The sequence below is a fragment of the Perissodus microlepis genome, chromosome 4 (genome assembly GCF_051167445.1).
Source record: "Perissodus microlepis isolate ML-2025 ecotype Zambia chromosome 4, ASM5116744v1, whole genome shotgun sequence".
NCBI lineage: Eukaryota > Metazoa > Chordata > Actinopteri > Cichliformes > Cichlidae > Perissodus > Perissodus microlepis.
In genome coordinates, this window is record NC_140464.1 from 25,342,686 (window position 1) to 25,357,011 (window position 14,326).

The window sequence follows — 14,326 nt, forward strand, 5'->3', positions numbered from 1 at the left end:
TACCACATTGTGTTCATGAACAATCCATTGTGCAGCATAGCAGTGGCTCTGTTTGGCTCAATGCCATTTTCATACTGAGCTACAAATACACCTATAGATGGAAAACATGGAATTACAGGCCCCTGGAAGAGGACACAGCCGTCTGATTTTTCTCTCTGTCATTTTGAATTTCCTACTGTTTCTTTTCAACCTCAATGGGATTATTTTCCACCACTTTGCATTTCTGTGTTTTTTTTGGTTTTTGTCCCTTTGTGACCAATTTATTTACACTAACATTACGTTTACAGCGTTAACGTCGACATTTAATGGAGTCTGAGTGAATGCAAAGCAGGACGTGAGCTTCGCAAAGGTTGGCACAGCAAGAGTTACAAGTATTGGCAGTTCTGTCTGAATCCTCCATTCACAGGAGTTAGAGTAGAGAAAATAACATATTTTTGCAAAAACATCACGCTGCCCTCTGCAGCCCCTGCAGATTCTCTCATTCTGGGTCAGCCTGACCTTGAGCCCCTGCTGGAGTGGATCCGGTGCTCTCTCTCTCTCTCTATCCATATTACTCTTCAAGCATCATTTCATCTAGTTGGCTGTTGAGAATTTGTTTGCTGATAAGTCCCTTCCTGAAATGACCCCCTCCTTCAACCCAGTAACCCGATGCTCCTTAGCCTTGGAGATTCACTCACCCTCATGTTACCTTATGCAGTAAAAACACTACTTTGATTTGTGTGTGCTTTCCCGTTCACCGGATCTGTGTGACAAAAGTCTTGCAATCAAAATCTGAAGTTCATTCTAAAGCTTGATAATCTGTGAATTCATTTAGGGCCCCTCCAGTATTATTACACCGGTTTATGTAATTAAGTCCCTCCGGAGACTTTAACTGAAATTTAAATTCAAAATGCTGCTCTTAGGAGGTGAGACGCGCAGGAGCAGAAAAACACTCATTAGCGGTGCCACGCAGTTTTGTCATCAGGGCTATAACCACAGTCAAAGGTAATCTGTCAGTAGTGTTGACAGTAAATAGGCTGCCTTGAGATTTCACTATGAAGTGTGTGTGTCTCATAATTAAGGAATTACCATTTAAATGAGATGTGATGACAGCTTTATCCCACTCTGCTGGGTTTTGGGGTTTTTTTTGTTTGTTTGTTTTTTGATACTGAATACAGCTACCAATACCTGGAACACTGTCATGACCAGTTTGTTAGGTACACCTGTTCAACTTCCTCTTTGACACAAATACCTAATCAGCCAATCACATTGCAGCAACTCATTGAAGTTAGAAATATAAAGATGGTCTGCTGGAGTTCAAACTGAGCATTGGAATGAGGAAGAAAGGTGTTCAAGTGACTTTGAGTGTGGCATTTGTGAACGCACAATGGGTCAAACTCTGATTGCAGGGGAAACAGGAAACAGAGGCTACAGTTTAGGCATGCTCACCAAAAACGTTTCCTGTTCTGATGAGTCTCCATTTCTGCTATGACATTCAGATGGCTGGGTCACAATTTGATTTAAACAGTATGAAAGGAAGAATCCATCCTGCCCCAGATCAAAGTTTTAGTGGTTTGGGAGAGAACTCCACAGCCCGCCTGAGTATTGTTGCTGATCATGTCCATACCTTTATGACCACGGTGTGACGATCATCTGATGGCTGTTTCCAGGAAAATAACACACAATGTCAAAAAAGCTCAGATCATCACAAATCGGTTTCTTGAACTTGTACTGAACTCAAATAGCCTCTGCAGTCACCTTTGTTATGTGTTAGAATGGGGTATTCACATCATGTCGAGATGGACCAAAACCTCTGAGGAGTGAATTTAGCTCTGAAGACAAGAGAGGGTGTACCTAATAAAGAGTCCACCGAGTGTATATATTATCATAATCATTTACTCTTTTACTTTTTTATTATTACTTTATTACTTTGTTTCCTATGCCATCGAGGATCAAAACAATAAAGATGTTTTGTTACAGTTTCTGTTCATTTCAGCTGCAGTTTGGCTGAATAAATCTCATCAAAACTAACATTTTTCTTCTGATGTTTCACTACTGATAATTAGATGATGTTTCAAACCATTGAAGTGAGAAACTGAAAATTAAATCCACATTTCACTCACCCTTATATTTAGAGATTCGCAAGATCTGTTTAAAAGAAAAAAAGCTGCAATCAAGATGTCCTATCTGATTTTACGGTGCAAAATGCGAGCCTTTAAAGACAAAAATCCATCACACACTGACAAATTCACACACACATTTTATTATTGATTAGAGTAAAACAAACCCACCCACTGGGTGAGACAAGAGCTTTCACAGTAAGCACAGTAAACACAGTTTTCCAGTAGCAGGTAAGAGTTACAGTTACAGTAAGACAGGCTGCACACGGCAACAGCCAATTCACAGTGAGAGTCTCCAAAGCCAGCGTGGAGACAAATGCCTCCAAAAAAAAAAGTCACACAGTCACCAAGGTACAGCAGAATGACATTTGGAGATGCATGAATAATGACATTCAAGCACACACAAAGAGAAGATCAGTATTAAGTCTGCAAATCCTTTGTCTTTGCCAGTGAAGGCGTGCAGTCTGTCCTCGGTGATTGCATGAGAGGAGTAGCTCATCCTCCAAGTGTTACTAGAGGGGTTTTTTGCATACTGTCTCATTAGTGCATAATCTGCCCTCAGCCGTGTGTGCTATTCTTTAATGGTGCAGCTGGCTTGACCTTTAAAATGTGTTAAATGTGCTCACATGCTTTTTCTTCTCCACCACAACATTGATAAATTTACAGTGCACAACACAAAACAGTGACAAATCTGCACTTTTCTGCTACCACGATGTAGTAATTTAAGACACATTAAGTACAACGCAGCTGTGTGATGAAGTTGGCTTTACATCAAACCTTTACACAGATACCATACTGATAAATCAAGAATAGTTTAAACAAAGTCAGATTTTTTTTTTAAATGGCACATGTCAGCTGCAAGTTGCCTATTGTTCCTTTTTTCATTCTCATTCTTTAAAAATATGACGACTACAGATGATACATTAATTCCTCACAACAAACATAAACACGTCTCCAAACTTCACCGGTAATATCACCACTTGGCACATTAACGCAGTGTGTGTGGCATAGAAATTCCTCCTCTTGTCACGTGTTGATGTGAACAGCGGGTGCTTTCCGAGGAGGGAAAGAAAAAAGAGAGACGTCTGTACTGGCAGATGGCTCGTTGCTGGGGGTGGTAGTTAGCAGTGGTCGGGGGTGGCCAGATAGCTGTTAATCTCAGTGCACAGCCACGGTGACGGGCAGCATGTTTTGGAGCAGTTCCCGTGATGACTGCGAGCGGGATGGATGAGAGCTCTCTGGCGCAACCCTCAAACTCAAGCCTTCAGCCTGAGCAGGGGCGACTCTGAAGCCTCTGTGGGGTGGCCGAATAGCTACAATGAACTGCCTCTTGAATGTTTCGCTCAACACAATGTAGATGAAAGGGTTGATGCAGCTGTTGGCATAGCCCAGGCTGATGGCAATGTTGTAGACATACAGGAAAGCAAAGCTGGGCCGCTGTACTCCCAGGTGGGCCAGCTGGAGGATATAATAAGGGGCCCAGCATAAGAAGAAGGCCAGGCAAATGGCCACTGCCATGCGGGTCACCTTTCTTGTACGCACCCTGAGGCTGCGCTGGGGTAGTGGAGCAACTGTGGCTGACATATTTTGAAGAATCTTGAAGAAGACACTGCAGATGACCACTAAAGGAAGAGCAAAGCCCAAGAAGAACTGGTACAGGGTGAACCAGTATGTATCTGTGGCCGGGTTTGGGAGCAGGAGGGCGCAGCCGACCGAGCCGTCCTTGAGACCCATGAGTCCAGTGTACATCCAGACCGGAGTAATGGAGACCAGAGAAAACACCCACACCAGCGCCACTGCCGCCCCTGCCACAAAGGGGGTTCGAACGTGTTTGAAGCGGATGGGGTGGACTGTTGCCAAGTAGCGGTCCAGAGTCATGACAGTCAGAATGTACGTGCTGACGATCTGGCTGTTGGAATCAAGCGCTGTGATGACAGTGCACATGGTGCCACCGAAGCACCAGGAGCCATTGCCCACGAGCTGGTGAATGAGAAAAGGCATGCCAAGGAGAAAGAGGAGGTCTGCGATGGACAAGCTGAAGATAAATATGTCTGGCACTGATGGATGAGAGCAGAACTTGGTCTTCTTCACAATGGTGTAAATGAGAATGCAGTTCCCAGTGATCCCAAAGAAACAAATAACACCAAAGATGCTGGGCATGAGCACATTGTTGTACTGCTCATGATCTGGTAGAAAGGACAGAAACAGAATGTTCTCCATCAGCTTTCTTTTCTTATAGCTTTTTTTCATTCATTTGTTTTCAAAGTCTCAATAACTACTTTTTGCATGAAAATGAACAACATAATATTTCATCTCTGGTGATAAATCTCTATGCATGTGCCCAATTCAACAGAAAAACGAGAAGAAGAAAAGCTTACCTTTTTCCAGATTGTCAGGTGAGCTGAGGTACGAAGAAGATGAATTCATAATGTAGTCCTCCATCCAACCTCGAAGAATAATACGAATATACTCTAAAATAACTTATATATCAGTTTAAGGCAAAGAAGATAGATGAGCTTGAGAAAATACGCATATTTTAAATATACATATACATACAAAAATCCAGCTTAAACTGTTGCTTTATGGCTTTGATAGCAGAGGTTCAGCCGCGCGCGCATGTTTTTGTCGTCCAAGACACTTCAGCAGACACGCGACAGATAAAACGCGCGCGCTCGCGTCAGCTCTGAGTCTGGTATTTGGCAACAGCGAGATAAAGTACCCCGCAACTCGGAGACCCTTAAAAAAATCATCATTCTTATTTCTAAGTTTGTGTCGTCACCCACTGAACAGCTGTGAGCTATACTTTCCGCCGCCAGTGTGAGTAATACTGGAAGTCATTCTTGAGTGAATACCTAATGGACGATATCCTCGCTTCATTCCACCTTATTTTCTTTTTAAAAGCGTTAGCCGTCCGACCAAATAGCTTTATCATTCACAATGCCGTTATGATGGAGGTCACACGATAGGTTATCTGTTATAAACAGTCTAATTAATTGTCCAACTGAACAGTGTCACTCTCCATATTGTTTGCTGTGTAATATTTGGAAAAGATATGCACATTTCTTATCTCAACTGTGCGGTATTAACATATGGCTAAGTACTTCTGGTAGCAACCCTTGCGTGGTTAAAGACAGAAAGAACCCATTTTTGTTTATTCCCACTAGGTGGCAGCATTGTCAAGGTTTTAATACCTCTGCTGTCAAAGGCCAGGATTAAAAGCAGATGTGCAAGAAATGAAAACAGGAAAACAGAAGACCAAATATTCCAGCAATTAGCCAAGTAAAGCTTTATGAGATGGCGTTTATACATATCGTATTTTATGGCCGAAGCCATATGGATCCTTGAACATAATATTGAGAAATTTGCATTCCTGCGTTCTCTAATGTGTCCTACTTTAACCTAGTAGACTAATTTATTACACTGCAGCTAAAATGCATGAATCTGTGTTCTTAATTTCCCATTTCAGACTGAATCAGATGGACATAAATGCATCTAAGTGAGAAATGTGTTATGTATGTGGCTATAGTTAACAGTGATAGTAGTTAATTGTAGTTTGTAGGATAATGATCGATATGGGTGACAGTTTTGTGGCAAGGGGGAACGAACTAGGGTGTGGCGTTGGTAAATGTTTAGTTTACAGTGAACATGTTCACTTCTCTGCCTTTACATATTTGGCAGTCCTTTTGTCTTGTCAGATATGGTGTTGACAATCAGGTAGGCGGTTTAAAGTAAACTAGAAGATGACCAAGCTATAAGGTTAAGCCAGGACACACAGCTGAAAATCTCAATGAAAGTCTGTGAATGAATTAATGCATAGCCATCCTGCAGCTTGCCTGTGACTGAAAGAGAGACTCGAGACAACATGAGACAGCATCACAAGTTTTCAGGGCCATAAAGGTCATTCACTCATTGGAGCAGGTTATGTTCAAGATAACAGATCAACACTTACAAATCCAAAGCCTACTGACCAATCAGGTCTCTCTGAAAACACTGTAGTTATTCCCAGAAGAGCCCACAGATCAATGACTTGACAGTGAGATGGTCTCAAATTTCTAGCTTTCCATTAGGATCAATAATAAGGGACTTTATCGCTTGTTTTATTTTTTTGCTGCCTGCAAGCTTTTTATAACCAATCAATTCTACATGAGAGTCCTAAAGTATTGCAGGCTTGTTGACCTTAAATGCCTTCTATTCACCACAATTATGATTTTTTGGCATCTCACGATCATTAGACACCACAAGATTTTAGCTCAAAGAATAAGGATAAACATATAGTCCACAAGACATGATGATGATGATGATAAATCTTTATCCCGTTTTGGGAGTATTCGTTTGTTACACAACTGAGATGGTGAATAATAATATATTAATGATAATGATAATATTATCTGGTAGGTGCCTCTCTGTCAGATATATTGTGATAGCATGTGGCAGTGGAGCTGAATCAGTGTTAGAGAAGGTGGTCATCATTTTTGCTGCATACATTGAAGGATCTCAGCTTCAACAGGAAAGAGCCATCTCATCCTCTTCTTTTATACAGCTTCTTTGTTTAGCCTGTTGTCAGTGTGGATGCCCAGGTACTTTTAGTCCTCCACCACATCAACATTCATGTAGCCATCCTCTTCTTTCTGAAGTCGATCACCTGTCTGGTCTTATTACCACTTACTACCACTCCACATCATCCTATAGTACTCTATACTCCTCTTTCTCCTGCTCATCACTAACACACCCAACCAGAATCAGATTATTGTCATCAGATTATTTCTATAAGTGCCATGACCTGCAATTGTACTGAACGTCTCTGTACAAACTACACAGAAATGGAGACAGCAGAGTCTCCTATAGAGCTACTATACCGTCACCAAATCAGACAAAGCTCTGCCTAATCTCACAAACTGCAGCCTGGCTATCAGGTAGTCACATGGATTCCTTGTTTACTGACATTTCCTATAGCTTTTCTTTCAGTAGAAGCGGCTGAATCCATTAAGTCCGATCTGTTCACAGGTAGTGATGTTAGTGATAATACTGGCTTGCACAGTTGTCATCTTTTGCCAGCTTTCCTTTCTTTAATTGCAGCTGAGTTTCTTTCATTTTGGATTACATATTTTATTTCCTCTTTTTCTCTCCGTGTTATAGTTTGTTCTTCTTTTGAGGATTATGAAAACAGTTTGGTTCTGCCCATGCTGTGGTGTCACTGCCTCTTGGATAACCTTTCAGAGTGCCATTTTCACGTGATTAGCTGGTGTAATTGCTGACGTTAGGTTTAGTTAAGCCGGATTATTTAAAAGTTATCTTGGCTAAACTGATCTCAGTGCCTTAGTCACGTGGTACAAATAGGTGATATTTAGCTGTTGATAAAAAAAAAGAAATTGAACGATTTAGAGTGAGTGAATCTTAACAACTAGTATGTCTCTGCGAAAATTTATTTTCCTTAACACTGAAAAAGACTAGCAGGGAGGAGCTTACGTACACGGAGGCAGATCCTCCCAGTTCTTTGGAAGGAAGCGGAAATGAGCGTCATAAACCTTATGCTAGTGGCTAGTTTTTTAGGCTTCTAGGACGGGTGTAAGCGACACCACACGTATCTTGCTGGTTGCCTCTAGAGGAAGCAGGGAGTGGATAATTACACGACAGAGTTTTGCTGTTTTTTTTATACAGTGACACTATCGAAACGGAATATCTAAAGTGGTGAGTTTTCAGTACGCGTTTTGTCAGCTCAAAAGTTGTGTATTGTTTTATTTCATGACGTTGTTTTAGTGAAGTTCAGTAACGTTAGCTGGGCTAGCAGTAGCAATAACAGCTTGCGCTATGTTAAAAAAAAAAAAAAAAGATGTTTTCTTCCTTTCCACATATGCTAGCGTTAAACTAGCGACTAGGCCTCGGGTGCTAAGAAACACCCCACACTTATTTCAGACCAGCCACGAGCTTTACGTGATGTCGATGTCATATGGTCCGGTGCGGAAGAATTGAGGTTCGGGTTTGATAACCATACTGCATCGCAGTTATTGTTGTCCGACCGTTAGCCGGCATGCTAGCTGTAGCGTTCTAGAACAGTGGGCGCAGTCTGTTGGCTGGAACGGAATCGATTCACCCGAGCGCGACTAAAAAAAAAAAGCTGTATAAAACCATACTCTGTTGCTCTCCATGCTCTTTTTGAAATGAAAAAAATTCCACATAATTTTCACAATAATATGGGCGTGTGAGAAGGTTGTCATGTTTAAGGTTAGCTACAGTCTGCCTTTGGACTTCAAGCTTCCCTTTTTAATACTAAGCCTAATGCCACCTCTGACAGCGACGATGCCTTTTGTTCTTTTGTTTTCGGTAACGCTGACTAGCGATGAGTTGTTTGGCGTTTTGTTATTGTAAAAGACACAAACGAAAGCGAATGTAGTAACGTTTTGGACTTGATGAGCCGGTGACGGCAACTCGTTTTCTCTAGAAAAATATGTCATGTGTCGTTTGTTATTGCCTAATAGTTAGGTTCTCAAAAATAAAAAGGAAATGCAGATTTTCAAAAGAGGAAAAATGATTTCTCATCCGTTTGGTGTTCCTCTGTGGTCATCTGGTGGACTGTCAGGTTTAAAGGCCTTATTAGACGCACGGTTGTATTAGCGAAAGCCCATCAGGGCTGTACGGTAGCATATTAGCAGTAAACTAATTAGATAGCTTAACTTTATCTGTTTAACTAAATAGCCGTAGGTTTAGCCAGCGTATCACTGTCATCTCTACTTAAGTAACCACCGTCTTATCTTTGATCGGGCCAGGTGGTTGGCTGTCTGGAAGGTCTGTTGAAATTGACACTCGATAGAGTGAACTTTGTTCCCTTATCCTCTGATAATTTCTGGTTAGAGCTTTGCCACTGGTCATGAAATTGTGCTGTGTTTTGGAGGCTGTTCAGAAGTCAAATGGGGATAAAGTTGAATCGTATGTCCAGTATGCATTTTTAGTGAAAATTTAAAGACTAAAAATGCAATATGGTCTATTTTAATTTTGCTTCGTGGGTTAACATTTGCCTGTTTGGTTATATTTGTTCACGTTGGGGTTTTTTGGTTTGTTTGTTTTTTTGCAGGTACCTTTCTGCCACCTTTATGTGAGGTCTCAAACCTAAGGGAACGGGTCATTGACAGGAGGAGAGACGCAGAGAAAGTATTTGATCACAGAAGCCTGGATACATTTTTTATTTTATTTTTTCTCTTCAGTCACTGAAACAGCTGCAGATAAGCAGTTTTACAGCAGGCTATAAGGACCATGGAGGCCATTGCCAAATACGATTTCAAAGCCACTGCTGATGATGAGCTTAGTTTCAAACGTGGAGATGTCCTCAAGGTCAGTGACAAGTATTTGAGCATTAAATGTTAAGATTTGTCTATTTTGCTCATAATTATGAAACTCTGTAAGGTGTATTCTTGCCCTAAGGTTTTGTTATCCATTACTGGCACTGTTGAGTAAAAGTGCCAATAAAGCGAAATCTCGGCAGTAGTGGGCTGTTATAGAAGGAAACAAAATCTAACACATCAGGTAGTTTGGGATGTAGCTCAATATCCAAAGTTCACCACTATCATGTGATTATATGCTTGGTATTTACACTTGATGGCATAACCTTTATGGTTAAATGTTTCTGCTATTTTTAAAATCATGAATTATTCAATTAAATGTATTTCTATAGCACTAAATCACAGCAACAGTTGCTTTAAGGCACTTTATATTGTAGGGTTAGAGCCCTCTAATGGTAGAGAAAACGCCTACAAAGAGACAGTTATTGTAAATGGACATCATCAATGTGACTTTTGAGAAGTCACAATAAGAGACAAAAGCTGTAAAGGTTTCTTTTATGGACTAGTAATATAAACCTGTGGTCAAGTCTTCCTCATCACAGTAAATTGCTTTTGTGGGCAAGGTCTGCTTTGCTTTGTGATATAGGTGGAATGAAATTAGGGGCAATAACATGCAACATGCCAAATTTTGTAGTTTATTATTGGGGGTGGGGGTTGTTTTTGTTTGAGTTTTTATTTTTATTTTGTTGTTTTATCATTTAGTTTTACTTTGCAGTCAGCTTTGGCAGACAAGTTGACGGTTCTGTCAGGGGAATGGGTGCCGTTTTCCCTGAAAAAGAGATTTGAGCAGAGAGTCTTGAAAAGACTTCTTATCACAGCAGGAGGGGAGAGGCCTAGAGGGAGAGAGAAAGTCAGATTAGGAAACACTGAGCTAAATATAAGTTGTATTAAATTTGCATATGAGACGAGGAATTATTGAACTTTTTCACTAATTTCTACTGCCAGCTGTCTTGTCAAGAAATCTCAAGCTTTTCACCAGATGGATGAGTTCCATCCAAGAAATTAATAGGAAATGTTTTTTTTTTTCTTTCAGTTTACATAATTAAACATTAAATACATGCATTAGTGACTGGGAAAGTCACGTACTTCTGTAAAAGACACTTAGAAAAATCGAACACATATGGCAACATTTTATTTTGGGGGTTTTGTTTTCTCTTCTTCCTTTTTCTGTTGTAATTTTCGAAACTTAGATTTTACTTTTCCATTCCTCATAATGCATAAAATATGTTATTTATGTCTTTGAAGAATATAAAATGTCTGACTTTCGTGCCCACCGGGTATGCAGGTTCGAAATTTAAAGAAAACTATTCATGTTCTCATTCATTGTTCCACACTAGTTGATGACCATGGGGTACTATACTGTAAGTGCACAGCTATAAAGGCTACAGAAATAAACGTAATACAGTTTGTCTCAACAGAAAAGGACTGTAAAATGGGGAAAGAAAGTCAGGATGAATGTTGCCCCGAGCAGTGTCCATATTTCATCTGAATCATTTCTTGGCTGCTTTGCCCATAGGACCAATTGTTAATTTTTGTGGAATTGAATGAAAGAATTGGCATGATTTTTGGTAGATACCCCCCCCTCAGTTTCTTTCATCCTCTTTTATCCAGTTTTTTCCTCTTTTTGTGACTCACCTCAGTAGTTGTACATTAGTCTCAGCTTTAAATGTTTCCCCCTCAGGAAACTTGCGATAAAGGGGAACATACTCCTGTCATTCACTGAATTACCCTCGCACACACACGGAGGCATGCTCCACTTTGATGTCTTACTTGCTTTGTTGAGCTTTAGTGAGCCCAGAATCTCAAAATGCATATATGACTACTGAAATGAGATTAATTGGCATTACCTCTGGGAATTTAAGTAATGATTGTATATAATCTTAAGTTATGTGACCTGTGGAGGAGCATGTCACTGAGCACATTTCTTTATTTCAGTGTGGACTGTGCTGAGTAAACTCTTTTGAAAGCGCTTTTTAAATGTTACATGGTTGTTTTGGAATGCTGTCCTCATCAAGATCGTTCCCATTAATTTGCCTAGTTTTCATTTGGAAAATATCTGATGCTTGTGTAACTTGGGCTGCAGTTGCTGCAAGCTCTTTTGTCAAACAAATTTAGCCAAATATACTAGCAGAATTTAGCTTAAGTGTCATGGTGAGCTGACATACTTACTACAGAAATTTGACAGAGAGCCACAACAGAACTGAGAAAAGAGCCTCAGAGAATCTGCACTGATTGCACTGCTGGAGCTCAACAAGACCTCCCTCTCTTACTGTGTCACAGTGTGAGAGGTGGGTGATCCGGTGCTTCATGTAGTGTTTGAACTTTTTTTTTTTTTTTTCAACTGAGAACTGCCTTCTTGTTTACTTGACCTCACCACAGTCATCTCTGTAGCAGGGTTCTGGCTTCTTATGATGGGGGGATTTTTCAGGGTTGGGTTGTCTCATCGCTTTTGTCCTCACCATCTCTGCTGTAGTGTGAAAATAACTTCATCGTGCACTGTACCGCTTACTGAGATTTTTCAGAGTGATGGATGAGCCTCTCAATTGTCCAGGACCTGATGAGAGATTTGCCACCTTCACGCAGTCCATGTTGCTGCCTTGGCCTGGCCCTTGAAAGTTGGAATTTGAATGCCGCAGTCCTGGATGTTATCCAGTGGCAGGATGTTACCAACTGAGCATTTTAAAGGCTTTGTCTACTCATCCATCTTTATGCTGGTCCCTTGGATTTAGAGAGTGTCTGCAGCCTGAACTAGCCTCTGTCACAAAAAGGTGATTAGGTCGTCATACTGGTCTCTAGCTGTAATACTTTTGGCTTTTCACCCCATCCTCTTCTGTGTGTACCATGTGGGTGTTTTTAGGCAACAGAATTCCAATAGTCAGCTGAACGTTTTCCAAGGCCTCTCCTGATAAGGAAAGGCCCTGTCCTGCCACTGGTTAACTCATTGAATTGTAGAGGCCGTCATCTTTGGCTTCTAGGTGTGGAGGCCACACCCCAGTCCATGTTTGGCCGAGTGTCAATTCAGGATATTTGTGTAGCACTCAGCAGGGTCACACTGGACACATTTTTGTGCTTTCACAGGCTCGATGTGGAGCAGCTGTCACACTGGACTGTGCAAATCCGGTTCATCAGCTCCAGCCTTAAAGCCTTGCTCCGGGTCAGTCTAACAGAAGTCTAATGGTAGTGGTCTCAGCTTGTGTCCTCAAATCTTTTTTTGTTGTCTACAATCTCTTTTAGTCCAAGAATCCAGTATTAGATTTAATTTTTCCACTCAAGAGCCTGCTGGACATTAACGATGTAACTATGTGGCTGCCGTTGATAACTGTCAGTTAAGCCTGTACTCATGATTGAGCTAGTAATCAGTCTTAAATTTTTTTCTGTTTTTGTTTTATGCAAGTGGCACAATGTTAAACCTGTAAGAGCAGGATGTTGTGCATATTGTCATTGTCTTTTAAGTGTAGGATAGTCCCAAGTCCTTGAAGATCAGCCTTTGCAGTCATAACTGACCAACCAGCCTTATGTCAGTCTGTAAACTATCTACTGTTTTGCATTAGCTACAGTCATTTTAGTGAAATGAAGATGCGCAAGTTGGTCTGTCTCTTTCTGACTACTTCACTCTGATCTTTACTCTCAGCCTTGAGTCAAACAGTTTGATTACATAAGTTATTTAAACATTAATACCAAATTCCTGTCTTAATTGGTAACATTACGGAGAAAAAAAAAAAGAGAGAGAGAAGGTCTAAACTGTTAAACACATTGATTTGCCTGATGCAACACAGCATACTTCATACATATAAAGAGAGCCTTTCTGAGGTGGACTATAATAGTTGGGGCTCCATTGCTTCCATCACCAGTGCTATCTGGCTGCTGATACTAATACTAAACAGCTTTGCTCTAAGGACAAAGGGTCCCACTCATGAGAGAGCAGCCCTGTGTTAAGGCTTTGCTTGTATGTAGCATCCTTAACTTTACACCATTTTCAGTATCACTCGGAGATGGTGGCTTCACGTTGGCGTTTTTAAACAGCGTCTCATCTAAGGAAACATTCTTAACCACAAATGTCAAAATAATCATCTAGTGGTGTATGAGCTCTGGGTGCAGTACCAGATATACTTGGAATAAAAATCAGTAGTCTTTTACTGAATTGCCTGTTTGACTTAATGTTACTGGTAAATTCTAGTATTAGCTGCTATAACATTAATACACACCTAATATGATGGTGTTGCAGAAATGGTTTGCCTGTATTTTTACATTGTGGCCCTTTGGAAAAGGAGTCTCAAAATCAGTTTTTGAATAAAACGACTTTTATCTTTATCAAATCAGCTTCAAAATATTTCCCAGCTTTTGTCCAGGCAGCATTTAGCCCAGTGTTGGGAATTGTTCCACTGGTTTTAAACGCACCTTTGGTGTGCAGGGCTAGTTTCAGTTGGTACAGTGTTTTGGGTTTTTTTTGTTGTTGTTGTTTTTTTTGGGGGGGGGGGGATCCTATTGGTATTAGAATTGCATTTGGATCATAAGATGCTTTGGCCTGAACACCCACCACATGTGCTGACTTTTTAACTCAATTGGCACTATGGCTAATTTTCAAATCAGTACGTCAAATTAAAGTTTTCTAACTAGATGAAAGTTGTGATGAATGATGCCATACTACAGCAAAAAAAGCTTATTCAGTTTTGTGTGTTGATGCAAATTTATTAGGAATGATTATTTTTCACTAGTGCGGTTTACTGTGGTCAGTCATACTACTTCTTTGTTTTTTTAATGCATAAACTGGTGGCCCCTTGTTAGGCTATTTCTGTTTGCATTCTTGATACTGTTACAGCAACCCATTTAAGAATATCAATCACATTAAAAGGAGTCTTATCTTGTCCACTGTCACAAAGATATTTAGAAGTC

General features: G+C 40.5%; 2 protein-coding genes across 2 annotated transcripts in view; one reads left to right on the plus strand and one right to left on the minus strand.

Annotated features, from left to right (window-relative positions):
- Positions 1–2,219: 2,219 nt before the first annotated feature.
- Positions 2,220–5,077, minus strand: mchr1b (melanin-concentrating hormone receptor 1b). Its single transcript, XM_084926706.1, has 2 exons — positions 4,478–5,077; positions 2,220–4,285 (listed from the first exon to the last, which is right to left on the minus strand). The coding sequence occupies exons 1-2, from the start codon at positions 4,539–4,541 to the stop codon at positions 3,258–3,260; spliced, it is 1,092 nt and encodes a 363-aa protein (XP_084782832.1). The 5' UTR covers positions 4,542–5,077; the 3' UTR covers positions 2,220–3,257.
- Positions 5,078–7,613: 2,536 nt separating this feature from the next.
- Positions 7,614–14,326, plus strand: part of grb2b (growth factor receptor-bound protein 2b) — a 28,226-nt gene continuing 21,513 nt past the window's right edge. Inside the window, exons 1-2 of the mRNA XM_084926707.1 lie at positions 7,614–7,787; positions 9,169–9,425. Of these exons, the coding sequence (XP_084782833.1) occupies positions 9,348–9,425 (78 nt within the window). The 5' untranslated portion in view covers positions 7,614–7,787; positions 9,169–9,347. The remainder of the gene's footprint in view (positions 7,788–9,168; positions 9,426–14,326) is intronic.

Excerpts from the sequence above, each read along its gene's own strand:
- mchr1b (XM_084926706.1), bottom strand. The coding sequence starts at position 4,541 with ATGGAGGACTACATTATGAATTCATCTTCTTCGTACCTCAGCTCACCT. Across the intron at positions 4,286-4,477 it reads ACCTGACAATCTGGAAAAAG|ATCATGAGCAGTACAACAAT; the intron begins GTAAGCTTTTCT and ends CCTTTCTACCAG.